The sequence below is a fragment of the Cryptococcus neoformans genome, chromosome 11, assembly GCF_000149245.1.
Source record: "Cryptococcus neoformans var. grubii H99 chromosome 11, complete sequence".
NCBI classification, from domain to species: domain Eukaryota; kingdom Fungi; phylum Basidiomycota; class Tremellomycetes; order Tremellales; family Cryptococcaceae; genus Cryptococcus; species Cryptococcus neoformans.
In genome coordinates, this window is record NC_026755.1 from 1,376,866 (window position 1) to 1,402,749 (window position 25,884).

General features: G+C 47.8%; 7 protein-coding genes and 1 non-coding gene; 2 read left to right on the forward strand and 6 right to left on the reverse strand.

Annotated features, from left to right (window-relative positions):
• The first annotated feature begins 25 nt into the window (after window positions 1-25).
• Window positions 26-1,292, forward strand: CNAG_01963 (CMP/dCMP deaminase zinc-binding protein). XM_012197487.1 has 3 exons: window positions 26-304; window positions 369-474; window positions 524-1,292. Exons 1-3 carry the CDS (start codon window positions 122-124, stop codon window positions 865-867), a joined length of 633 nt encoding a protein of 210 aa, XP_012052877.1. The 5' UTR covers window positions 26-121; the 3' UTR covers window positions 868-1,292.
• CNAG_01964 (OPT family small oligopeptide transporter) lies at window positions 892-4,656 on the reverse strand. XM_012197125.1 has 18 exons: window positions 4,073-4,656; window positions 3,967-4,023; window positions 3,843-3,919; window positions 3,775-3,789; window positions 3,578-3,721; window positions 3,395-3,525; window positions 3,090-3,354; window positions 2,877-3,020; window positions 2,797-2,828; window positions 2,288-2,748; window positions 2,141-2,238; window positions 2,037-2,084; window positions 1,913-1,985; window positions 1,682-1,863; window positions 1,534-1,627; window positions 1,457-1,480; window positions 1,316-1,402; window positions 892-1,256 (listed from the first exon to the last, which is right to left on the reverse strand). The coding sequence occupies exons 1-18, from the start codon at window positions 4,320-4,322 to the stop codon at window positions 1,063-1,065; spliced, it is 2,376 nt and encodes a 791-aa protein (XP_012052515.1). The 5' UTR covers window positions 4,323-4,656; the 3' UTR covers window positions 892-1,062.
• A 961-nt stretch (window positions 4,657-5,617) lies between these two features.
• On the reverse strand, window positions 5,618-8,301 carry CNAG_01965 (hypothetical protein). Its single transcript, XM_012197126.1, has 3 exons — window positions 7,517-8,301; window positions 6,311-7,468; window positions 5,618-6,252 (listed from the first exon to the last, which is right to left on the reverse strand). The coding sequence occupies exons 1-3, from the start codon at window positions 8,212-8,214 to the stop codon at window positions 6,042-6,044; spliced, it is 2,067 nt and encodes a 688-aa protein (XP_012052516.1). The 5' UTR covers window positions 8,215-8,301; the 3' UTR covers window positions 5,618-6,041.
• A 3,276-nt stretch (window positions 8,302-11,577) lies between these two features.
• Window positions 11,578-12,495, reverse strand: CNAG_07613 (hypothetical protein). Its single transcript, XM_012197127.1, has 4 exons — window positions 12,214-12,495; window positions 11,963-12,154; window positions 11,872-11,912; window positions 11,578-11,809 (listed from the first exon to the last, which is right to left on the reverse strand). The coding sequence occupies exons 1-4, from the start codon at window positions 12,430-12,432 to the stop codon at window positions 11,623-11,625; spliced, it is 639 nt and encodes a 212-aa protein (XP_012052517.1). The 5' UTR covers window positions 12,433-12,495; the 3' UTR covers window positions 11,578-11,622.
• Window positions 12,496-15,405: 2,910 nt separating this feature from the next.
• Window positions 15,406-16,215, reverse strand: CNAG_01968 (hypothetical protein; the record flags this gene model as incomplete). Its single annotated transcript, XM_012197488.1, has 5 exons — window positions 15,406-15,414; window positions 15,460-15,481; window positions 15,568-15,640; window positions 15,689-15,947; window positions 16,006-16,215. 5 exons carry the CDS (start codon window positions 16,213-16,215, stop codon window positions 15,406-15,408), a joined length of 573 nt encoding a protein of 190 aa, XP_012052878.1.
• Window positions 16,216-17,071: 856 nt separating this feature from the next.
• Window positions 17,072-21,268, reverse strand: CNAG_01969 (zinc metalloprotease). XM_012197128.1 has 7 exons: window positions 20,416-21,268; window positions 19,061-20,354; window positions 18,767-19,011; window positions 18,648-18,719; window positions 18,259-18,598; window positions 18,151-18,200; window positions 17,072-18,098 (listed from the first exon to the last, which is right to left on the reverse strand). Exons 1-7 carry the CDS (start codon window positions 20,501-20,503, stop codon window positions 17,530-17,532), a joined length of 2,658 nt encoding a protein of 885 aa, XP_012052518.1. The 5' UTR covers window positions 20,504-21,268; the 3' UTR covers window positions 17,072-17,529.
• A 185-nt stretch (window positions 21,269-21,453) lies between these two features.
• CNAG_13037 lies at window positions 21,454-21,977 on the reverse strand. XR_001046301.1 has 1 exon: window positions 21,454-21,977. It is a non-coding gene; the product is annotated as a hypothetical RNA (non-coding RNA).
• On the forward strand, window positions 21,782-25,615 carry CNAG_01970 (hypothetical protein). XM_012197129.1 has 5 exons: window positions 21,782-22,741; window positions 22,792-22,843; window positions 22,893-24,144; window positions 24,194-25,243; window positions 25,295-25,615. The coding sequence occupies exons 1-4, from the start codon at window positions 22,244-22,246 to the stop codon at window positions 25,221-25,223; spliced, it is 2,832 nt and encodes a 943-aa protein (XP_012052519.1). The 5' UTR covers window positions 21,782-22,243; the 3' UTR covers window positions 25,224-25,243; window positions 25,295-25,615.
• The last annotated feature ends 269 nt before the right edge of the window (window positions 25,616-25,884 follow it).

Below are 25,884 nucleotides of genomic sequence, written 5' to 3' on the forward strand. Positions count from 1 at the left end.
GTTTTCCTTATCTCCCGGTGGTCCGCTCGTACCGGATCCCTATTCACAACGAAACGCATGCATTGTTCGCACTTTTTTTTTCAATGAACAAGATGTCTATCTCATCCTCTCAGCAATCAACATGTCCAACACTTCAGCCCAGCTTCTTGACGCCTTTCTCTCCACTACCGACGATAAGATTATCCCTCTCACCGCAGAAGGTGTTGCGGCAGGGTGTAAAGTCTTTGGTGCGGCTATCTTGCGAAAGAGTGATTTGAGCATGGTCGTGGTTGCGACCAACAATGAGACTTCCTCCCCTCTTCTTGTAAGTAAGACTGAACTTACGGATTCATAACTCCTGAGTGCTAGTGCTAATACAATTCGCACAGCACGGAGAGATCAACTGTATTCAGCATTTTTACGCTCTTCCTGTGGACCAGAGACCATTGCCTAGCGAGTGTATCTTCTTCGCTACCCATGAACCTTGCTCACTTTGTAAGCTTTGAATCGCCTATATAATAAAGCTCCAGCTAACGCATCAAAGGTCTCTCTGGTATAACCTGGTCTGGGTTCGACAACCACTACTTCCTCTTCACGTACGAAGACACCCGAGACGCATTCAACATCCCCCATGACATTCGTATTCTCGAACAAATTTTCAAGGTTCCGACTTCTTCGGAATCACAGTCTGAATTTGCAAATCGGCCGCTTTACAACAAGTCAAACGAATTTTGGACGGCGCGTTCAGTGGCGGAGTTGATCGAGGATTTGGAAGACGATGAGAAGGAGGCTATGAAGGCAAGAGCGCAGGAGATCAAACAGAAGTACAATGGGCTTTCAAAGGTGTATCAGAATGGCAAGGGAAATGCTGGCATACCGCTTGCTTAGCGCGAGGAGTGAGTCAGAAACCTGGTCGTCTTATGTTACGCTTTATACATCAAAATCGTCTAAATAACAAGTAGTCTACTGAGCATCAAACTGAAACCTTCTATGTATAACCAAATTATTATCACTGTATCCGCCCGTCATATCCAACAACAGAATTCACCCCTTTACGAATTTGATAAGGAGGGAAAAAATCGCTTAGAACTCTCCCGGTCCCCGACCAAAGTAACTCCCACTTGGAACAGTCAACCAAGGTGTCCCTTTGGCATCATCCGTGTCGGATCCAACACTGTTACCCCACCAATTTAACTTGACACCGTTGTAACTAAGAGTGAAGAAGATGATGATGGTGGCGAGTGCCGTACCAGTATCCATGGCAGCTTGGGTTAGGTCTAGTGAAGGAAAACTGCATAAGCGTTGGCAAAAAGCAGAGGGATGGAGTTGAGCTTACAGTTGTATCGCTTCCACCAAGCAAAGGCCCGTTTTCGGATGAGGTAGTTGAAAATGAAACCAAAAATGAACCAAAGAGAATATTGGGCTGATGACACCAGTCAGCGAAGATCGAGTGGAGTTTGCTCGAGCTCAGACTTACTAGTGTTGGCGGGAGGGATATTGCCTGAAAGGCTTCGTCACTATCCGAGGCCAAGCCTGTAGGGAAGGAAAACTTACCTGCGGCGTTGAAGAAGACGGGCACGTTAATATACTTGACCCAGCTGCGAGGGTATCGTCGGTAAACAAGGTAGACGAGCACAGTAGCCACAGGCTAAACATTTCACTTTTTAGCAATATCTTGTCTCGAAAAGGAAAAAGAACCTACGCCAATGAAGAAGAAGTACATCAAACCATTGTAAACCTGGCCTGCCTGGAACATTCTTTGGGGACCAATGGTACCCCAGATAAGAGACGCGTTGTAAACAACCTTTGCGCCCGCACAAGTGAATCGGTCAGGATTGGTGGGCTGACAAAGACCCTTGATGTTGCCCATCATCCATCGAAGCACTGGGCCGCCATCAGCGTGGAACATCCAAGGCCGAAAGACAAGACTTACCCCCTGTCTGAGTCACTGTAGCCAAAAGAGTAGAGTAGATCTGAGCCCAGAAAAGAGTTCGGGGAGGAATTTTCTACCAATCCGGTTAGCTGATCGTTGGGATAGGCTATTTATGATTATTTACCATGTATTGACCGAGCTTGAGATCTTGAGCAAAGTCCATACCGTGTTTCTGTTTCATCATCAGTCATGGATTTCTGAAAAGGTTCCCAGAAGCTGAAGACGCACGACACTATTATAGCCGTAACACTTGACGAGCATGTTGGCAATAGGCTTCCCAGGCCAAGCATAACCCGCAATCAACTCGGTAATGATATTCAGGAAGACTATATTGATGATTAGCACAGCTCTGTCTGCAAAGCGAGCAATACTCACTTCGCTGATTGGTAGTGCCCTCGAGGATACCTTCGGGCACAATCAAGACTATTCCCATACCGAAGCAAACCACGATGAAACCCCAAACAGGCAGCTGAGTATCCCAATATCTACAAGTGAAAATACCAAGACCGAGAACAATGACGGTGAGGACGCCGTACCACCAATCAGGAACTTCCTTGTAAGAGTTCATCAGCCGTTTGTGGATATCCTCTCCACCGTGTTTGGCGTCCTTGAACTTGGCCCAGATCTCTTTACCGTTGTAGAGATAGGTGTAGAAGACGATACTGGTCACAGCGGCGAAGGAGAGGCCGTAACTGAGGGAGTACGACATGGAGATGTACATGGGGGAGTACTCTTGGTATTTGGCAAGGACAAAATCGAGACTCTGGTCAACGACTCGAGAAATGTTGTAGGATGATCCGGTGTTGTCAAAAGTGGACGAAGAGAGGAGAGGGAGGCTGATGAATGGTTAGCGTGGGGTTGCACATTTCGATCGGGGAACATACTGAGCACTGTGCCAGACGTCCTTGTAGTAAAGCTGTACTGAATTAGTAATTGCGGCTTCAGGGACTTGGGATCAACTCACTATGGGTGATAAGAATAGGTAGAAGAACACAACGACAGCAAAAGCGTTGCAAGTAATGTAGAAAGGTGTGGTAAGGGGATTACCAGCATAGTTGATTTGAGTCCAATCGAAACTGATTGGCAAAAGACCTAAGCCAGAGTTCATCTGCACAGCTCATTAACCCAACGCTCTTCGTATAGCACGAAGAATACCCACTCCGAAAATGGTGTTGACCTTTTGGTTGTGGGGCACGATCCAAGTGATGAACGCAAAAGTACTTAAAGAAGTCCAGATGTAATCGGGAAACCAGAACCAACTGAAAGCGCCGATAGTCAGATAGATGAAGAAACGGTATCTGCTGATCGTCCACCCGTTGGCAGGGCTTCGACTCTGAGGCTCATGAAGAGCTCGGAAAAGTACGGTGGATGAGAGGGATGAAGGCCAAATGAGGGCGGCGGGGTAAACCAGCCACCTTCGAGCGAGACCAGCGAGGCCGAAACTGCTGTGATTAGCTTGAGACTGGGAATGGTGGAACCTACCCAAGAGCTTGGGTGGTGAGCAAATAAACAAAGGAGAAACCTGCTCCAAAATCACGGTTCCAATAGACAGGAGAGATGATAGCGACAAGAGAACCCATAGCGTAAGCGGTACTGGCTGTCAAGTTGACACACTAATGGTTTCACTCAGTGAGATGTCTTGAAGTAGGATGTAAAAAGGCTTACAATAACAATGAGGGCATGCTCTTTGATAGTAAACTTCCCAGGGTTGAGGTAGAATGAGAAAGGCCCAAGGGGAACAACCCATTTAGGAAGTTTTTCCCAAGCTCTACCTATAGGAAATACCAACAGCTGACAGACCACATAACCCTATCAGAAGAGTAAGCTACCACTTTGACATAGTAGGGGACGAAGTCGCCTACTATGGTAAGAGAGGGCTGGACACCAGATTATATCAGCCAGATCCCGGAATTTCTCAATGGAGACTTACATAACGTAAGCCGAAGAACTGGTTGACACCAGCAAAAAGGATGACAAAGGCTGTAAGAAGAATCCATGCCCTTACAGCTAGTAATGATCAACTTAATAAATATAAACAGTTAATGAACACTCACTGTTGCAAGGGGTACTGGGATCGTCTGTGTTCGGCACGCAGGCTGCTACTTCGGGGACTAAAGAGGGATAAGCTGATGACCAAGTCGGGTAATGAGAGATACTCACAAGGCGACTGATCACCATCCACATTCCAAGTGAAAGCTTCATTAGGTGTAAGCTCCACTGCTGAGTCTTTAGTGGACTCGACCTCGACTTCAACGTCATCTGTAGACTCATTCTTCTCTAGATCCACATAGTCCTTCTGCTTTTGATCGAGCTCTGGAGACTCAATACCTTCATTGAGTGTTTGGACTGGAAAACCAGTTGCCTGATCCTGTGACATAGGTACCTCGGCCCCCTTGTAGGATGCCGACATGTTACTAGTGGAAAACTAAATGAGTTTGGTTTGGGCGATGGACGATGATTTGATGTCTTCATCTCCATCCCTTTTCTCCTTTACATACTACCTGGGATATCGGGTTCTTTTCCACGGATGTCCGTTCCGATATCTAAGATGGTAATATTGACGCCATATTGTGCATTGGACAAGGCGCATGTTGTGCAAGTGGGGGCGGGGGGTGGGATGAACGAGGGGGGGAAGCGGTCAACGATAAGCGATAAGTGACAAAGTATTGGCAATTTCGGGGTCGGGAGTATCATAAATCAGGACATGTTTTGATAATTACTAAACAAGACTGATTCAAGCTCTGTTGGCTGAAAAAGCGCAAAATAGATCAAGAAGCGAGAGAAAACAGGGGGAACTTCGTTGGAGAAAGAACAAGCGAGGAACGGGTGACAGTCGCGTAACTGGGCTAGCAGATAGGCACGGCTGGGTTGTGTACGATAGCGTCACTCTTTCTATTCATTTTCCATGACATTTCTGTCAAATACCTTACGACCATCATGTAGCGCAAACCGCGAATGTGATATTTTGTTGGCACATGGCTCCTATTATTACATGGCACTTTCGTCGCCTATCATAATCATCAATAGTTTCTGAGTATTAATTTATTGGCCAATTAATAGAGTTCCACAGGTATAAGGAAGGCAGAAACGTCGAAAAACCGTACTTATATGAACTTCATTATCAGCCAAGAAACCCCTTGGTGCTTCTTGAATATACTTGCGGTGAGGCCCAGCATAAAAAATAAATGTCATCATATTATCTGCTGCTGGTGCGGGCTTCGGATGACGCCGAATCGTGTGATAAGTAAGTGATAAGCCGAATGAACAGGATAAGCCGAACAGTTACGTAGATTATAAATATATCGCCTTTGGTAATAAATGGTATTCGTCATACTTTGGATAAAATACGTAAAACGTTCTCACCGCTGGACATAGCAAACGAGGGCCTGCTCATTCCGTTGTTCGCTGTCTCAAACTTCACGAAAAAGATATAACGGCGGATTTTGGTTGTCGGCGCATCGTCTTATCAGCCTCTGAAGATTGAGAATTTTTTTATTTATTACTCCCCTCCCCGCTTCTCGTCTCTTCAAATACGTACCTCCTTGCAGTCTGCAGTCGAGGATGACGATACTCGGGTATCTCCGTCCGGTCTTTGGTTGCCGATCTTTGCGTTTTGAAATATAGAGAATGAACGCCTTCCGAAACCCAAGCAAACTCTGTTATTTCCGTGATGGCGTACTGCACAGAACAAATACAGTGAATGATCGATCCATGCTTATCATACACCCAAGAAGGACATCAACCACGATATCCCGATAAGAAAACATAAAGCATACAACTATCCAAAAAAAATCGTGACAGATGATACAAAATAAGAAAAAGCTTCACTATGATGGACCCCTCTTCTGTGCCCCAGCGGCAATTTTTGTTTTTTTTTTTCATTTGCTTCTTTTTTATCTCATCCCTTTGCCATTCTCATCTCGAATCTCGGCCCGCTCCCCGCCGCCGCTTCTCCTGGAAACTCCATCGCACGACTTTCGGGCATCAGTTCGTCGTAGTGATAGCCATCGTTTTCGCTGATATGATTGAAGCACCTTGCCTGCTCAAACCCCTGTCCTGGTACTTGCGCCAGAGTTTCCTTGTCCCCGCCTTCCTCCTATTTCCATGCAGAGTTGCTTGATAATTATCCTTATCTCTCCGCCCATACCTGAGTCATAGGTTTTTCGGAATGCCGGCCCGTCAAAGGTAGTAGGATATCCGATGTAAAAGGGATATCACGATTTACTTCTCTTTGCCTTCTTTGTTTGCCCGGTCGACGTCGGTGGGGAGCCTTTTGGTACACACATTCACTATCACTCCGTCGTTTACAATGTGAGCAAGCGGGCCTTTGACCATTACATCTAAATCGAAAGTTCAGTATTTTGTCATTTTGAAGTGTTTGTAAGATGTATGACTTACTTGAGTTTCTTGAGTCGACAAAAGTTACATGCAATGGGAGTTTTTGGCAAAAATCGTCTGCCAAATTCAAACCCTTCCTGACCATTGCATTTCTCAGGCCTCTCCTCCTGCCCGTTCTCGCCAGTATACTTCTCCACCAGATCATTGGGATAAGTAGACCGTCTAGGCCTTCCTCGCTTCTTCTTGGGTAAAGGGGGCACAGACGTGAGTCTCTCTTCCAGAGGATTATCGGGGTACGGCGGGGCGGGATGAAGCACGTCAATCCCAATAAGAGGCATACCTTCTGTCTGACGGACATGGGTATTGTGGATGGGTGGGATATCATTCTGGAAAAATCTTGGATCAAGGACTGAGAAAGAGTGTTGGTGGCTGGTCATGGCAGGCGAAGACACGTGATGAGGTGATGGCGAGGGATAAGAGCCGTGAGGATAGTTTGGAGGAAGATGGTTGCCATCGTTCGTTGCTGAAATAGAATGATATTGCCCAGCCTTATTCTCAGACGCTGAGAGCCCATAGAAGTCTTGAGATTCTCCTTGTGTCGATATAACCTTTCGCAAAGAAATGGGATTGGGCATGAGGGGAGTCATCAAATCGAGATGAATATGGATGTGCGAGCAGTCTCGGAGCTGCATCTTTACACCTGCCGTTAGAGGGATGGATTCTTGAGAAGGGACTTGGGCGACGCAAGGCTCTATATGTGGAGGATGAGGAATGACTGGTTGAGGTGCGGCAGGAAGTTCGTCGGCAAAAGGACCGAATATGGATGCTGGATGATTTATGGCGGGCCCAGACACATCGAGAAAAGCGTGAGGTGAAGGCAAAGACTTAGCATGAGATGAAACCACAGGCGGCTGCCACTCAGCCATAGCGAGATGCTCATTGAGTGGAGGCAGTGGTGGACTGACAGTTGAGTGGAGCAAAGGAGGGGGGTAAGTGGGCATTTGCTGAAGATCCGTCAACTGATAAGGTAATGGACTGGGCATCATAGTGTGATTACGTGTTGTCCAGTGGCCAAGACCAGTACGGCTGAAAGGGGTAGAGTGCTCGGGCGTCGGAGAGGGTTGACCTGCTGATGAGGTTTTGTCGAGCTTCTCCCGTAAAAGTCGATCGTAACGATAACCAGTTCCAAGATCGATAGCTGGTGCAGCGTAGGATTCACTATTACAGTTCAGCTGGATGTTTGGTAATTTGACCGAAAAGACGTACTACCTATCGCGATCAAAGAGTCCATGGGCTTCTCGAACTCGGTCTGTTGTCCGAGACTGCCCATCCAACACCAAAGATCCAGTTTTAATATCCAAGCTCGGCCGTAGCTCTTTCCAAACCTTCCCAGTAATTCTTGTCAACAGTGTTGGAGGCGCAGAACAGCTCATCATGCCGCAACCATCCTCTTCCATTGCATGTTTCAACCTAAATTTACGTTTCTCGGTGAAGTAATCAATTTCATCAGGACTTGGAGAAGAGTTTTCGAATGGGGAATGGGCATGATGTTCGCTTAATGTAATAAAGGGTGAAAGGGGATGTGGAGATTGGACTTGCGGTGTCATGTTAGAAGCAGAGTTGACCTCTTCTTGCTGCAGTTTTTTCGCCATTAAATGGTCGGATCGCACACTAGTGTCGAGGTCGACAATTTTACGCTGGGTTTGGTATTTGACTGGGCCCGTAGTCGGATGTGCATTACCTGAGCATAATAATGGCGTCCAGTGACTCGCGGGCAAGAAATCAGAGCATTTAGACAGCACCTGCTCGAGATACTCGGGGTTTGGTGCGGAAGTCGGTGACATTGTGGGCGAAACCGAGTCTTGTGTGTCAGGCGCCGATAATGCAATGTTGTGGCGACTTTGATTGGGGCTTTGCTCTACGTTTGCGGTCTGAGGCATTGTATTGGAAGACGCAGAAGACATGGAAAAAGGATCTCGTGAAGAGAGGCTTTTACGCAGCAGCTTAAGGACAATGGTGATCAGGCGATTGGCGCTTATTTTGGAGGTGCGGTGTATTATGTGCTGTTGCGGCCCTTTTGCTTGGACGTGCACTCCACTGATCACGCACCCGTTGACGTTGCCGTGTTGGAATTGATGTAAACAATACGTTTGGGTGTAAAAAGGACTTTCTGGGTTGCATGCTTATTATGCGAGGATCCAAAGAAACATGTTCTGTTCTGTTCTATATACATAAAATAAAGACCCTAAATTAACCAGCAACGTCCTAATAACGACTAGTAATCGAAATTGTCTTGGGTGCTGTCGAACTTTCACCGACGCTCTTTTCCTTATTTCGGAATTCCCTTGATTATACTTATCAGCGCAATAATCAAAAAGGTTTGAAAAGTTTGTTGATAAAATGATAAGCTTACTGACCAATCACATGATCGCCAAATCACGAGTTAAATAAGCATCCGTTCAAAAGCCGGGCGCCCCGAGTGTCGTACTCCAGTGTCTTGCTACAGCCATTCCTTTGCCTTTTTGTGCCATTTTGTAGCATACGTAAGTCTGTAACACCTGCTGTACTGCTGGATAATTCTATATCACGTGGTATATTCTGCTTTTGCCCACCTGCCCCTCCATTTTACCTGAACCTCGTGAGCATTATTGGAACAGAAAAGCATCTCGCAGTTGACAAACCCATGCATGCCCGTAATTTTTTTTATGGCGCATGGCTTTTATTAGTATCTTTTAAACACAAATGGTCATCATACAGATCTTCGTTTATCCTATGTTTATCTTCTGCTTTCTTTGCACTCCATCTCTCATTTCTTTACTGCCCACCACTTCTTCTTTCGTGTCGTCCCCAACGATAGATGATAATCTTTAATAGCCATTGACGATCCCGTACTTAACATTAAATTAAGGGCGAAGAGACGACTGGGAAGAGAGCGTTCTTGGGGCACCGCAGCTTCGGGCCGGTCTGCGGGTCATTCTCCCGGCTTTCTTCTTCCTTTTTTTGTCCTCCTCTCAATTCTTGTTCCTCGTCGCTCGTTCTTCAGATCTCTAGGCTTGGGTTCCATGCTTCAGATCTTCCTTCCTCCGGCGTCTGCCTTTTTTGTCATTATTAACATGCTGCGTGAATATCGCATTAATTACAGCCCTTTTTTCATTTTTATTTATTTATTTTTATTTTGATAGACAGACAGGCGAAGATCAATCCTCCACGAACAGCCGTTGACCGAGGCGTGCGAAATCTTTGATGATGTACGAATACGTCGTCCACATACCCTCCCTTTTATAATTTATTAAGTCCATCCTTCCCACTCATCATCAGGCTTGGGGTTGTCCTCGAGCCTCAAGCCTACTCTATGTTATTCAAGTGCCGGAAAAGAAACCAATGAGGCGGCAATACCAGAAACAGAGCCATTGTTCATCAATCAAACCTCTGGGCCCTGTTAATTTGTTACTACACCACCGTGCCAACGAGCCTCAAGTCGCTAGTGGCCTTTCCGTGTCTGTTCTGGGAAGATTCCAGGAAGTGAAGATGAGTAATATAATAGAGTCAGGGCCATGAGACAAGTATTAAAGGAAGGTAGAAGGAGGTGGTGGAATTGTGTCACGAGCCTGCACGAAGTAGAAGAAATAAGAGATCATAGGAGAGAGTTACGTAATGAAGGAAAGCAAGATTGTTGCAGATAAGAAGGTCCAGCTGGACCTCCGAGAAAAGAACTGGACCTCCAGCTGAACCTCCAGCTGGACCTCCAACTGAACCTCCAGCTGGACCTCCGAGATAAGAACTGGGCCTCCAGCTGGACCTCCAGCTGGGCCTCAAGGGATATAAATAGATTTCTGTAGAAGTATATAAAGGGGAGCTCTGTCCTCGATCTTGATCTTCTTCCCCTCGAAGATCAATATTTCATAAGTTACTTTGCGAAAGGTCCTCGAGCTCCCAGTGCTCGCTCTCGTCTTACCTTGCACCACCTTCGACATAAACTTACTCCACNNNACAAGACGTCATCAGCCCTACGGCGAACTCAAGTCTCTACCCATTCCCCCGTACCCATGGTCATCTGTATCGATGGACCTCATTGAACAACTTCCACCATCTCATGGCTACAACACCATCCTTGTGATAGTAGACCGACTCACCAAGATGGCTCTCTTTATCCCCACAACGACTAGCCTCACCGCCGAAGAACTTGCCCAATTATATGTCACCCATGTCTTCTCCAAGCATGGGATTCCGACTAGTATCGTATCAGATCGTGGATCAGAATTCACATCCCGTTTTTGGTGAGCATTCACGCAACTCCTACGCATCGAGCTCGAACTCAGCACAGCTTTTCATCCAGAAACAGATGGACAAACCGAACGAGTAAACCAGGTCTTAGAACAATATCTGCGCTTGTATACCGATTATAAGCAAAAAGAATGGGCACCGCTACTCCCAGTGGCGGAATTCACTTACAACAATACGCCCCATTCGTCCACTACCATGTCCCCCTTCTTTGCCAACAAAGGGTACCATCCCCGGGCATCGTTCACTCCCGACGACAACGCCCCTATTTTCAGCCCACCTGCCAGAGCCTCCATCACCGACTTAAGCAAGCTCCATGAACACCTCCAGATCGAAATGTCCAAAGCACAAGAGAGTGCAGCACTACAGTTTGATAAGCACCGTGCCCCGCTTCCCGAATATACCGTTGGTAACAAAGTCTGGCTATCTGCCTGTAATATCAAAACAAAAAGACCCACCAAGAAATTAGATCACCGCTATCTCGGTCCCTACACCATTATCGCGCGCGTTTCTTCCCATGCGTATCGCCTTGATTTGCCAAAATCAATGCGCATCCACGACGTCTTTCACGTCCAGTTACTCGAGAAATATATTGAGAATGAGATACCAGGACGAACACAAGTCGCACCATCACCTATCGAAGTCGAAGGTGACCTAGAATATGAAGTCGAGTGTATCCTTGATCATCGATTTCACCGAAAACGCCGCCAATTCCTTATCAAGTGGCTCGGCTACAGTGCCGAACACAACAGTTGGGAACCCGAAACCGCTCTAGAAAATGCTTCAGAGATTGTTGATCAGTACAAATCAACACACCGATTATAGGAAATCAAGTTCATAGTAACAGCCACTTTATTTGATGTTTATTGAAATTATGGTCAAAAGAAAAGAGAAAGAAAGAACAATCTACCAACAGATCAAAGTTAAGACAGACCGAACAACAAAGCCCTCTAAGAGTTAGTGTTAGTTAGATATATCTATCGTAGTTTTATAGATCTTGCTTTTGTTTTGGATCGGAAGAAGAAAGACGAATCAATGGAAAACACACCTAGATTAAGAGAAGAACGGAAAACCGAACCATCACACGGGTCCTACTCCTCGGACGAGTCCTCCCCGTCATCACGCTTCCTCTTGCGCGACATACCCAATGCCACCAGCAACTCCTCCCGAAACCTCCCCCTCATCTCTTGCCTTTGGACTTCCAGCACCTCCTCCTCCATGAGGTAGGCAATGATTGCCTGCTGGACTCCCTCAAACGCGGTAGACATGTTGGTCTCACTACATTCACACATTAGCACGTAAATCTCCATGTCTTACAAACAAGCCACTGCGCCATTCACCTCGCGCTCGAGATAGGCGACGAAACCCCCCAATCTCTTATCTACCCTACCCATCAGCTCGTACATTTTCAACCCCCGACCTAACACTCACAACATCCGAACCCCTACCCCCGCTGGCATTGTGTGAGCACCGCACACCCTTCACCGTGCACCGTCCACAAGTCGAGAATAATGAGAGGGCCCGACATTCAGCACCCACCCCACGACATTGGTCACAAGGTGAAACCACTGGTGCCCTCTGGCGCTCCTCAACCCTACGCCTCCTCTGCTCCCTGCGCAGTGCCTCCTTACGCCATTAGCTCTTCAATCGGGTCGCACACAAACCAAAGCATTTCTCCTCACCAAGTGCCGCTGCTCATATCCCTCATCCACTGCCTCCTCCCTCACCTCAACCATTTCAGACGAGACAGTTCCCTCCACATGAGCACCAAAGAATAGTTCAGCACCCTGCAAACGTGGCACTCGCGGATCCACAGGTCGAGAAAGTAAAGTCGAGTGAATATTATCACCCGCTGCCTCCATTGGTACTCTACTATCGTACATCTCGGTGGCCCATCCCATAGATGGGAAGGCGAAATCCTATTCAAAACTCAATGTCAGCACGTTACAAACACGTTGTCAACATTACCACACATACTTGATCAAAGAAAATCCCAACGGAGTTGTCAGAACAACTCGGTGACCCTGCAGATGCGGCAACCACCGATACGCCATTATCCGTTATCAAATCAGCTGTATTATCACCTATCGACGCATTCTCTGCACAGAACTGTCGAATAATCCCATATGGGTCATCAAGACACCAACTGTTAACCATCGGGCTAGGCTGAAACGTAGATTCAAGCATGAAGGAAAGATCAAAGATGAATAGGCAGACAAGATTTTGTTGGGGGATAGAGAAACTTCGGTGATCCTGCACCAAATCCCCATCTTTTTATATCTCGAGAATCCTCCCACTCCCGTCTCCCCCATAACCGCCGTTCATCCAGTTGGACCTCCAGTTGGACCTCCAGTTGGACCTCCAGCTGGACTTCCAATGGACCCACAGCGCACATCCCCAATCCAAAAATGCGCTCTTATCTTCGCATATGACCGATAACACAATTTTTGGGCGATAACAGACACCCCCACTATTACTCGACGGTTCCTAGATTTTGACTCCCCAACCACAGTTTTTCGTTCTCGATAGATCATAGCATAGAAAAAATATTTACGACCAGTTCATAGACATTCGTTTCAGAGATTCACCAAGATTTCAGTTAGATTTCCGCTAGATTTCAGTTACAAGCCCACATCAGATCGAGCCACAGACGGCACGACGGAGCGACCGTCTTTAGAAGGAGGGGCGATTGTCACGAGCCTGCACGAAGTAGAAGAAATAAGAGATCATAGGAGAGAGTTACGTAATGAAGGAAAGCAAGATTGTTGCAGATAAGAAGGTCCAGCTGGACCTCCGAGATAAGAACTGGGCCTCCAGCTGGACCTCCAGCTGGGCCTCAAGGGATATAAATAGATTTCTGTAGAAGTATATAAAGGGGAGCTCTGTCCTCGATCTTGATCTTCTTCCCCTCGAAGATCAATATTTCATAAGTTACTTTGCGAAAGGTCCTCGAGCTCCCAGTGCTCGCTCTCGTCTTACCTTGCACCACCTTCGACATAAACTTACTCCACTAGTATATAAGCTTGCCTGATCTTCCCAAGCGAATATACCTCTGTCCTATACCATACGCCAACAGACAAGTGTCAAGAGGTATATCATACATATATCTCATTGCTTAGTTAAACTACGGCTTTCTATCTCGTCTCCAAGGCCGGACCTTGTTGGGGACGAGTCGTAACAGTAAATATTGATCTTCCACACTTGTGGTTGGTTGGTATATATTTCAAGTACCCCACCTTCGATAGCCTCGACACCTATAACCTCATACAACTCGATNNACAAGACGTCATCAGCCCTACGGCGAACTCAAGTCTCTACCCATTCCCCCGTACCCATGGTCATCTGTATCGATGGACCTCATTGAACAACTTCCACCATCTCATGGCTACAACACCATCCTTGTGATAGTAGACCGACTCACCAAGATGGCTCTCTTTATCCCCACAACGACTAGCCTCACCGCCGAAGAACTTGCCCAATTATATGTCACCCATGTCTTCTCCAAGCATGGGATTCCGACTAGTATCGTATCAGATCGTGGATCAGAATTCACATCCCGTTTTTGGCGAGCATTCACGCAACTCCTACGCATCGAGCTCGAACTCAGCACAGCTTTTCATCCAGAAACAGATGGACAAACCGAACGAGTAAACCAGGTCTTAGAACAATATCTGCGCTTGTATACCGATTATAAGCAAAAAGAATGGGCACCGCTACTCCCAGTGGCGGAATTCACTTACAACAATACGCCCCATTCGTCCACTACCATGTCCCCCTTCTTTGCCAACAAAGGGTACCATCCCCGGGCATCGTTCACTCCCGACGACAACGCCCCTATTTTCAGCCCACCTGCCAGAGCCTCCATCACCGACTTAAGCAAGCTCCATGAACACCTCCAGATCGAAATGTCCAAAGCACAAGAGAGTGCAGCACTACAGTTTGATAAGCACCGTGCCCCGCTTCCCGAATATACCGTTGGTAACAAAGTCTGGCTATCTGCCCGTAATATCAAAACAAAAAGACCCACCAAGAAATTAGATCACCGCTATCTTGGTCCCTACACCATTATCGCGCGCGTTTCTTCCCATGCGTATCGCCTTGATTTGCCGAAATCAATGCGCATCCACGACGTCTTTCACGTCCAGTTACTCGAGAAATATATTGAGAATGAGATACCAGGACGAACACAAGTCGCACCATCACCTATCGAAGTCGAAGGTGACCTAGAATATGAAGTCGAGTGTATCCTTGATCATCGATTTCACCGAAAACGCCGCCAATTCCTTATCAAGTGGCTCGGCTACAGTGCCGAACACAACAGTTGGGAACCCGAAACCGCTCTAGAAAATGCTTCAGAGATTGTTGATCAGTACAAATCAACACACCGATTATAGGAAATCAAGTTCATAGTAACAGCCACTTTATTTGATGTTTATTGAAATTATGGTCAAAAGAAAAGAGAAAGAAAGAACAATCTACCAACAGATCAAAGTTAAGACAGACCGAACAACAAAGCCCTCTAAGAGTTAGTGTTAGTTAGATATATCTATCGTAGTTTTATAGATCTTGCTTTTGTTTTGGATCGGAAGAAGAAAGACGAATCAATGGAAAACACACCTAGATTAAGAGAAGAACGGAAAACCGAACCATCACACGGGTCCTACTCCTCGGACGAGTCCTCCCCGTCATCACGCTTCCTCTTGCGCGACATACCCAATGCCACCAGCAACTCCTCCCGAAACCTCCCCCTCATCTCTTGCCTTTGGACTTCCAGCACCTCCTCCTCCATGAGCACGTAAATCTCCATGTCTTACAAACAAGCCACTGCGCCATTCACCTCGCGCTCGAGATAGGCGACGAAACCCCCCAATCTCTTATCTACCCTACCCATCAGCTCGTACATTTTCAACCCCCGACCTAACACTCACAACATCCGAACCCCTACCCCCGCTGGCATTGTGTGAGCACCGCACACCCTTCACCGTGCACCGTCCACAAGTCGAGAATAATGAGAGGGCCCGACATTCAGCACCCACCCCACGACATTGGTCACAAGGTGAAACCACTGGTGCCCTCTGGCGCTCCTCAACCCTACGCCTCCTCTGCTCCCTGCGCAGTGCCTCCTTACGCCATTAGCTCTTCAATCGGGTCGCACACAAACCAAAGCATTTCTCCTCACCAAGTGCCGCTGCTCATATCCCTCATCCACTGCCTCCTCCCTCACCTCAACCATTTCAGACGAGACAGTTCCCTCCACATGAGCACCAAAGAATAGTTCAGCACCCTGCAAACGTGGCACTCGCGGATCCACAGGTCGAGAAAGTAAAGTCGAGTGAATATTATCACCCGCTGCCTCCATTGGTACTCTACTATCGTACATCTCGGTGGCCCATCCCATAGATGGGAAGGCGAAATCCTATTCAAAACTCAATGTCAGCACATTACAAACACGTTGTCAACATTACCACACATACTTGATCAAAGAAAATCCCAACGGAGTTGTCAGAACAACTCGGTGACCCTGCAGATGCGGCAACCACCGATACGCCATTATCCGTTATCAAATCAGCTGTATTATCACCTATCGACGCATTCTCTGCACAGAACTGTCGAATAATCCCATATGGGTCATCAAGACACCAACTGTTAACCATCGGGCTAGGCTGAAACGTAGATTCAAGCATGAAGGAAAGATCAAAGATGAATAGGCAGACAAGATTTTGTTGGGGGATAGAGAAACTTCGGTGATCCTGCACCAAATCCCCATCTTTTTATATCTCGAGAATCCTCCCACTCCCGTCTCCCCCATAACCGCCGTTCATCCAGTTGGACCTCCAGTTGGACCTCCAGTTGGACCTCCAGCTGGACTTCCAATGGACCCACAGCGCACATCCCCAATCCAAAAATGCGCTCTTATCTTCGCATATGACCGATAACACAATTTTTGGGCGATAACAGACACCCCCACTATTACTCGACGGTTCCTAGATTTTGACTCCCCAACCACAGTTTTTCGTTCTCGATAGATCATAGCATAGAAAAAATATTTACGACCAGTTCATAGACATTCGTTTCAGAGATTCACCAAGATTTCAGTTAGATTTCAGCTAGATTTCAGTTACAAGCCCACATCAGATCGAGCCACAGACGGCACGACGGAGCGACCGTCTTTAGAAGGAGGGGCGATTGTCACGAGCCTGCACGAAGTAGAAGAAATAAGAGATCATAGGAGAGAGTTACGTAATGAAGGAAAGCAAGATTGTTGCAGATAAGAAGGTCCAGCTGGACCTCCGAGAAAAGAACTGGACCTCCAGCTGAACCTCCAGCTGGACCTCCAACTGAACCTCCAGCTGGACCTCCGAGATAAGAACTGGGCCTCCAGCTGGACCTCCAGCTGGGCCTCAAGGGATATAAATAGATTTCTGTAGAAGTATATAAAGGGGAGCTCTGTCCTCGATCTTGATCTTCTTCCCCTCGAAGATCAATATTTCATAAGTTACTTTGCGAAAGGTCCTCGAGCTCCCAGTGCTCGCTCTCGTCTTACCTTGCACCACCTTCGACATAAACTTACTCCACTAGTATATAAGCTTGCCTGATCTTCCCAAGCGAATATACCTCTGTCCTATACCATACGCCAACAGACAAGTGTCAAGAGGTATATCATACATATATCTCATTGCTTAGTTAAACTACGGCTTTCTATCTCGTCTCCAAGGCCGGACCTTGTTGGGGACGAGTCGTAACAAATTGGGAGGCAGCCATGAATGGAGGCTAGTGAAAGTAAAAAAGGCCCTTGGTACTACTTATTCCAGTTTTGCGATGACCTTATCTCTTCGCCCCCGACAACGATCCAATATCAAATACATTTCAGTTCGCTAAACAACCCATAACTTGGACTCGTTCTATGGCTACTAAGTCGCATGGACGATACAACCTTTTATACAATATGTTCTTCGTGACCTATTAGTCTGGCGACCAGAATTAAGCTTACAATGCGTTTAAAATCTTCCGTACGTCTCTGTCCGGCCGTAATCCCGACCGTTCCATTGTTTGTCGTCCACCCAGCCATGCAACCCTACCCCTCCTCGGTCAGGGCTTACAGATTGTGCCTCATAATTATTGCTATCATATTCTCGAGGCAATGATGGGGTGTATGGATCGACTTGTGTAAGGGGAGGCTGCTCCATTTCGGTGGACTCGTAATCGCTATCCCTTCGACCAAATTCGGCAGCCGACGTTTCTCCCAAACTTTCTGAGCCTGAAGAACCCCATAGGATTGGACTGTGCCTGACTTGGGATACGCTAGGAGACATTTTACGTGCAGAAGATGGGGTGGGAATCGGGCTATCACCGGTTGAAGGGAACTGGATGATCTGGGAAGCACGCCGGCGACGGATACAAGAATGGCAGATATAGCCAATAATGGTGAAAAGGATCGCCAAGACGACTATAGCAACAACAACGGTCACTGGGATTGAGATCCGAAGGTTCTGTCGATACCACGATGCAGCGGTATCTTGCCATGGTCCGGAATGGCAAGTTGCGTTATAACAGTGGCCCGCATAGCCTGATACGATCAGCTAGATTTATGTGCCCACCTTAAGGAGTTATCAACCTACCGCATGGTGACCCATCAACTAGGGCAGTCTTTAACTCAACGCAATTGTTACTATATCCCGACCGACTAATCAGCGCATGTTATTCAAGGGAAAAGGCTTTTGTCTCACATTGAAGTTGGGTCCCTACAGTTCACCATACAGCTCCTATCGTTCTTCTTTCCGCAAGCCTCGCTTAGCCCCATACTTTGTCCGGCCATACTACATTGCCTGTCCAAACTGGTGCACGTCCCATTGGCACATCTCAGTCCATCATTGCCGCAGCTCGTCCCATCACTTGCCGTCCTATCTTCTGGACAATGGGGCGACAAGCCGTCACAGTACTCTGGGTAATCACAGATACCGTGGACAGCGGCCCGGCAGATGGTGTTCGCAGAAGCATATTGGCAGGAGGCAGTGCAGCATACCGAGCTCGACGGATCACAGACCGCCCCGGATAAGAACTTGCAGGCTACAAGAGCTTAGCTAATTGAGGGACGACGAACTGGTTTAAGACTTACTGGAAGCATCGCAGCAAGGAGAGGTCGTATTGGCTCCTGGATCACAGTCTTCCCCATCCTCCACAATACCGTCTAAACACATTAGTCTGGACCCGAATTAAACGAACGAAATAACTCACTTCCACATTGCTGGAGGCTTATTACAGTCCTAACGCCAGGCGTTTGTATACAGCTTGTTGATATTCTTCTATTCCCAACATTGTTGCACACATTTCCTACGGTACACCCGGAGAAAAAATGTTCGGTACTAGAGGTCGTAGGGTTCATGATATGTCGGCCGTTGGCATTACAAGTCGTCGTTGTGAAAGGGCAACAAGGACCAGAGAGAGAACAGCCAGACGTGCAATCATGAATGGCACCAAAGCTATCAGTATCTGTAAGCGAATATACCCTCAAGCTTCCAAAAGGCTCACCCATGTCCAATCTCATGAGCAATCAGACTCCACTCGGTTTTAGTTGCAGTGCTGACTCCAGTACCTGACACCGTATCACCAGCTTGAGCCGTACTGTCAGTCCTGCATAGTGTCCCAAGCCATGCCACACCGACTTCCGACTCTGTAGGGCAAGCTGTCATCAAATGCCACAATCCTGCACCATCATCTCCCCTTTGACCTCTCCAACCACTAAATTCATTCAATCTCTGGTTCAGGGATATATTGTGGTCGCAGCCGACATTCCATTCTTCCCCTTCGACCGCAGTTTCTGGACAAGCCATGTCCTGTACCTGGATCTCAATCAGACCGAGAGAGATATTGAATGTCGATTGGTACAGGGATGATATTTGATTCCAGTTATTCAGTGTTTGAATTCGGGCACGTTCAGCAGAGCCATACGCAGCAACATAATTGCAATCAAGTGCGACGCCCATGTAGACAATCTGCTGGGTATTGGGACAGCCATCTGTATTATTGATAGAGTTGATGAAGTTGGAGGAATTCGTCGATTCTCCCCCTATATCACTTTTCTTCCATAAAGGATTAAGAGTGTCAAGGAAAGGGTACGAGGATGAATCGGAAGCGGAAGAAGTATTGTGAATTGGGTTTGACAGGCCATTGTATTCCAACGAGTCATGAGAGCACAGAGGTACAGCTGTGGTCTCTGCTTCATGCGAGGCGTCACTTTGTCGAAAGACGACCATTTGCCCAGCACTCTCAACATCAATGTCCTTTTTTGTTTTGACCCTCTGGTAGTTATCTTTGGTCATCACATTATACAATTCACCATTAACGGAAAATGATCCTTCCCAGATAGCGCCTTGCCCATACAGATTGCCGGGGTCATGAACCATGACGCTTGCTGAACCAAGGATATGACTTCTTTCAGAGACTGGCTGATGAGCTTCAGCGACATGAAGAGCTGCAAATCTGTCGATATAGCTTGGGTGGACAACTTCTCCTGTATATAGCCTCCAATCTTCCTCTCTAAGCCTTTCGGTCATCCCTTTCTGACCATTATAGTAGACACTTTGAGCGTCTGGGTGGAAGATGTGTTTCGAGGGTTTGACCAACAGCTTCAGCTCAAACGGTAGTAGCTCAGGGAGATCCAAAGAGAGGACGATACTGTCTGAATGTTTGAGAGTGGAAGGAGGAGGAGGAAGAGCCGTGATATAACGAGGGTTAATTCCACTGTTGGCTCTCCTGGGTAGGATGGCTAGATGAGATGTAGTTGTCGTTATCTTCCGGAGAGGAGCAGGATGAGGAGATCGACCTGGAACAGTGATAAGTTTCCATCCACGCACCGCACTCTAATCATGCTTAATCATGCTTACAATCGGCTTCTGTCAAGAAGATTATTACCACCAAAATGATCCACGCCGCTTGTATAGGCCAAAACCGCCATTGCTTCAAGTCCAACATCAGCGCTCCTTGATTTGATCCACGACAGCGTATGGATTAGCAACACTCTTTTGCTCTGATGGAAATTAATATATGAGGAGCCATGGACTGAACATCACTGCGGATATATATGAGCTGTAGGTAGATCGTGAGCAGGAGGCAGGGAGCGGAACGACTTTGATGTGATGACCAGAGTCACTGAATACGCATGCCAAGCACGAAAAAGGTATATTCCGCTTTCGTTCTTCGTTTCCTTTTTCCCTCTTTACATTACTATCCGCAATAGGATATCTTTTGTTTCCTTCAATTCTATTGGCCAGGGAAGCTCATAGGTCAAAATAGAAATGATGCAGACAAACTCGAGGTCATCGTCATTCGCGTGTAAACATAAAGATAGTACGACGTCCGACTGGACCGGCATTCCTAGGAACCGGCCTGTGGGATTTCCCCGGGTTGCTGATCTCAGGTGGAGATGAGAAGGGGTGAAAGTATACGGAAGGGGAAGATGGTGGAGGTCAGGTGCGTGTAAGTGAGGAGAAGAATGAGAACGGAAAGAAGGAGTCATCTGACGGTGGAGATCAAGCCGAATAGTGGAGGTTGAAGTGGAGGTGGAGGTAAGAGGCGGAGTGGCCCACCACATCGATTAACTCCAGGTTTTCTCCCTTCCTGCTCTGGTGAGCATGATGATTGACGAGGCACGTCTTAAAGAGGAACGGTTTCTTCGTATAGATCGGATAGTGGAAGTAGCAGATATTGTGTGATGTTTATGTGGACGACGGAAACAAGAAGACTCATAGTAGTACGTTTCAATATCAATTTCCTTATTTTTCCTTACCTTATTTCCTGTCGCGGCTAATCTTATTTTATTTCCGTTTCCTTATTTTGTATAGGAGGGGAAATTAGCGGAGGCGGATTAGATTAACTTAAATAAACTTTTCCCAGCCATTTGACTCGCTTGATTTGGCTGTAAGGCACGCCAGATTTCTGAACGCCGGTCATTAGGCACTTCCGTCTTTCCTGCTAATAAAAGCGTCGCCGACATGTCCGTTCATGATGATGCTGCTATAATACCGACCCATGCACCTGCTGCTCGTTGTCGCTCATGCGTATTGCTCGTTGCTCTTGGGTTTCCTTCTTCGTTTCCTCACTCGCAACCGTTTATACTTACTGAGTATGAGGTAACACTGTGTTCGTTCCCATCTTCTATCTCTATGTGTTCTTAACTTCCGTCCAACGTCACGCCAGTTCCCTAAAATGCTTACACAAATCCTCACAACTTCCCAAATGTCATGATCATTCAACTAATCTTCGTAATCTTCCAACTAACCTTCGTCTTTCAACTAACTGTGTCATTCTCGATGTCCCTTCGTTGCGACATATGCCTCGGCTCCTCAACACAAATCCCATTTAGTCTCAACAAGGCTAGGCCTGCCTGCGTCCATTGCTCAAAGTTTCGGTCAACCCACCATCTCAGTCGTTTGGTCTTCGATATCTGTCCTTATCACTGCAGAAACTCACGTTGTTGTGTTGATGAAGTCGTCCACCTGTGGTGTTCGTTGTTGCATGGAGGGTTCAGGAGGTCCTAGCGCGGACATATCCGAGGTATTCCGATGAGCCACGTGGGGAATCCGCGCTGCTCTCCGCTGTCGTCGTCATAGGAAGTGATTAACGAGCTGTACGAAGTGTCGCATCAAATCTCTTTTTGGAACATCGGCCTCGAATTTCTTAAAGATCTTAGGATAAGCTCCTTGGAAGCCCATCATGGAAAACACAATAAAGGCGCCCTCCCCTCGGAAACATTCCGCCCTCCTTACTACCGCAGACGACTTCGATACTCCTTCTCAAGCACCGACCCCCACGCCCCCAGCCACCCTCACGGCCCACCCACACCTCGCACACTACATCCATTCCCTTCTCAACAACGTCCATTTCCCACCTCCACGCTCAGCCCTTTCCCAACACCCACTCAGCGTGTCCTCTTCAGGCGGGTCGGACGGCAGTGACAGTGATGATGATCATCATGGGAACGTGTCAAACGTGTCCCAAAGCGGGTCAGAAGCTGCTTCGACGAGCGGTGCAAGTGGGGTGACGAAGAGTAGCCAGGAGACGGGAGTAACGAGGAGCGATTATGGAACGGCCCGGAAAGCAACGACGGCTGAAAAAGAAGAGCTGGTGAAAAAGATTGTAGAGTTGCTTGATAATGATCAGGAGGAGGAGATAAAGGGAACTTTGAAGCCGTATATGGGCGAGCTGGGCAAGGTACTGTTTTTGTATCTATAGCAAGAAGGAAGGGGCTGATCATTCCACAGGACGATCTGCTGATGGACCAAGTATGTCTCGATTGCATGCATAAGCGACGAGGTGAGTGAAGAACAGAGAAGGTGGCTTCAGGCTCTAATCACATTTTTAGACGACATTGAAGGTCTCCCATATGCCCCCCATCTGACCCCCACCCGAGCAAGGGCTTCACCTGGCATAGGTTCCCGGCCATTCACGCCGACCAGAGTTCCCTCCTTCCGCTCCCGTACTCCGCTCAGCCGCACTCACTCTCCGGTACCACCAATCCCGTCCCATTCTTCTGCCACCGTGCCTCCGAAGCCAGCTTCCTCCTCCGGATACAGTCCTGCCCCGTCGCCACTTGCTTCTCCTCGTATGCTCAATGCCAAAGCATCCACATTTAACCCATCTGCTAGAGTTGTATCAGGTATGAATGCCTCTGCTCCCGGGTTTATCCCGAGCGACGCGTGGCGCGATGCACCCTCTGCTGACCAACCGCCTCGTGCAGGTTCGCCATTTGGCGCAATCGGTGCGCCCAGCATGACGCGTACAGGCTCAAATCTTGCAATCGCTTCGCCGCTCTTTAGTGATCAACAAAGTCCGTTCCATTCTCCTGTCGGGACGCCGCAGCGGACACCGGTCAAGATGCCAGACTTGTTCTCGTCCCCTGCTCAACGGGCTGCAGCGAGCAAAAGTATCGTACCGGAAGACGATGATGATGATGAGTTTTCGCCATTCGGGAAAGGTCTGCCCAAGTTACATCACCACGATACCTCTCTCAAGGCGGATTCCAAACCCTTTAACCCTTACTTTTTCGGTGCCCCACTTGGTCCCGCGCTTAACGCCAATGCAGGCGAGTACACTCCCAATATCGCCATGTCCGATACTTCCACCTCGTATTCTTCATCCAACCTTGGAACATCCGACGTGCTAGACGAGTCCACCACCGAGACCGGCTCTGGTATGACCCCGCTCGACGTCCTTTGCAGCGTGTTCACTTCTGTTCCCCGGCCCGAGCTGGAGGATGCCTTGCACAGATCAGGATACGACTTTGAGGCTGCCATGTCCATGCTTGTGGCAGCATACACCAACCCGAGAAGCGGGGCGTCTACCCCTCAGCGAGTGTCAAGCCCCCGTCCGCATATTGGAATGGGCCGAGGAGGAAGAGACGGGTATTTCCCGACGGCAAGCAGTAGGACGTTAAGGAGCGATATAAGTGCGATGGGAGGGACAAGATCTCCAGGGGGAGCGAATGGGGGAAAGATGTGTAGATATTTCCTTGCCGGAGAGTGTAGGAGATCGGATTGTAGGTTTAGTCATGATCTCGATCGGGCGATGTGTAGGTTCTGGTTGAGAGGGCATTGTGCCAAGGGACCGAATTGCGAGTGAGTAAATTTACACTCTGGTTATTTATCATCGCTGATCTGTTGAAAGATTTCTCCACAATTTCCCGAACAATCTTGACGTATCCGCGCTCCAAACGGCCATGTCCCGGGTGGAATTTTCTCAAGACGAGTACGCCCGTCCCGATTCCCCCGGCAACTGGCATCAGCCCCCCGAAGAGTTCCCCGACCTCGCAACAGCTCGATCCGCCAGAGCCCCAAGGTTTGATCCATCGAGAAACAGGTTCGCGAACGCGATCAAACGCGCCGCTCCTGCTCCCCCTCGAGATTTCCCTTCAACACAAGCCCAAGCAGCTCATTCTCAAGACTATCTATCCGACCCTTCAATTTCTCCGGTTCCTGCTCTCCCTCGTCCATCCATGCGTATAAAGCTCCGCCCTCCTACCCTCTTACCCACCCTCAAAACCGGTACTGCTGCAAACGAGCAATACCTCGCCTCACGCTCCACCTCTATCCGTCTCGGCCACGCTCGAAACGCTTGTCTTGCTCGTGCGGCTGATGCCTTCCGCCGTGGGGATGGCGCGGCCGCCAAACGATTCTCACGTGAAGGCAAGGCGCTTAATCAGAGAATGTTGAATGAAGCTGCCGAGGCGGCGCAAGGCTTGGTCAAAGAGAGACAGGCGGAAGCTATGGAGGCAGTGAAGGAAAGGCCTACTGGGTGGAGCGATGATCCCGCCGACAGGTCTCAGAGGGGCAAGGCGTGTGCCGGCGGTCTGGGTGTCATCCTCGGTGTCGCCAGTATCTCTCGTCTCCCACCTAGCGCCAATGCGTCATCCCTGTCTTCTGAAGAACGCACGGAGGCCCTCCTTGACTTGCACACTTTGCATGGCAACGAAGCCGCCGATATTTTAGGTCAGTTCCTTGCCGAATTAGAGAGGGAAAGATTTAGGGGTCTGGCGTATGTGGTAGTCGGAGAGGAGAAACATGTGGGTACGCAAGATGAAAAACGAGGAGCAGGTAAGATTAGATTGGGAGCGAGTGTGAAGAGTGCGTTGGCTGGATGGGGGTATGCGTGGAATGAGAGCGCAGGGATTATTTGTGTGGATCCTTGTCGGACTTAGAAAGATTCCAGGGATACCAAGTGAGTTTTTGTAAGGACGTGGGGAGATAGAGCTGAAAGCCGTCCTTACAGATAATCAGTCAATCAACCGCACCATAACGTATCATTTATCTCATTTCCCCCCCCTCCCCCCAAAGAAAACATCTGTACCCATTACTCTTATGCATGTTCAGCATATATACCCAACTGGTTCTTACATACACTCCATAACGAAGAAAAGAAGAACACGAGAAAAGGAAAAAGAAAGAAGGGGGTCGTGATACGATAAGAAGTAGTTCAAAAGAAAAGTCAAAACGCCATGATGATTGAAAGGGAGAACCTTTTAGATCTTGCTTAGATATAGGAGAGGGCGTTACTATAGAAGTGTATGAATTGGTTCAAAAAGTCAACTCATTTCAAGGAGTTCAGTGCTAACGGGAGAATCCACACAAGGCGCAAGCACAACATTACCAGCGTCGATTACTGAATTCTAGTAAGAGGTGCTAGTAAAGGGATATCAGGCAAGCTCTCCTTGCAAATGCTGCTACTACTCAATCTCAACTTGACAATGGTTTCGAATATTGGCTCTTAAACGTTATATACCTCTGTCGTTTAACAAACTTTCACATTTGTCCCTCTTGTACCTGAATAAGGAAGAGAACGCGTGAGCTCAACCGTTGAAT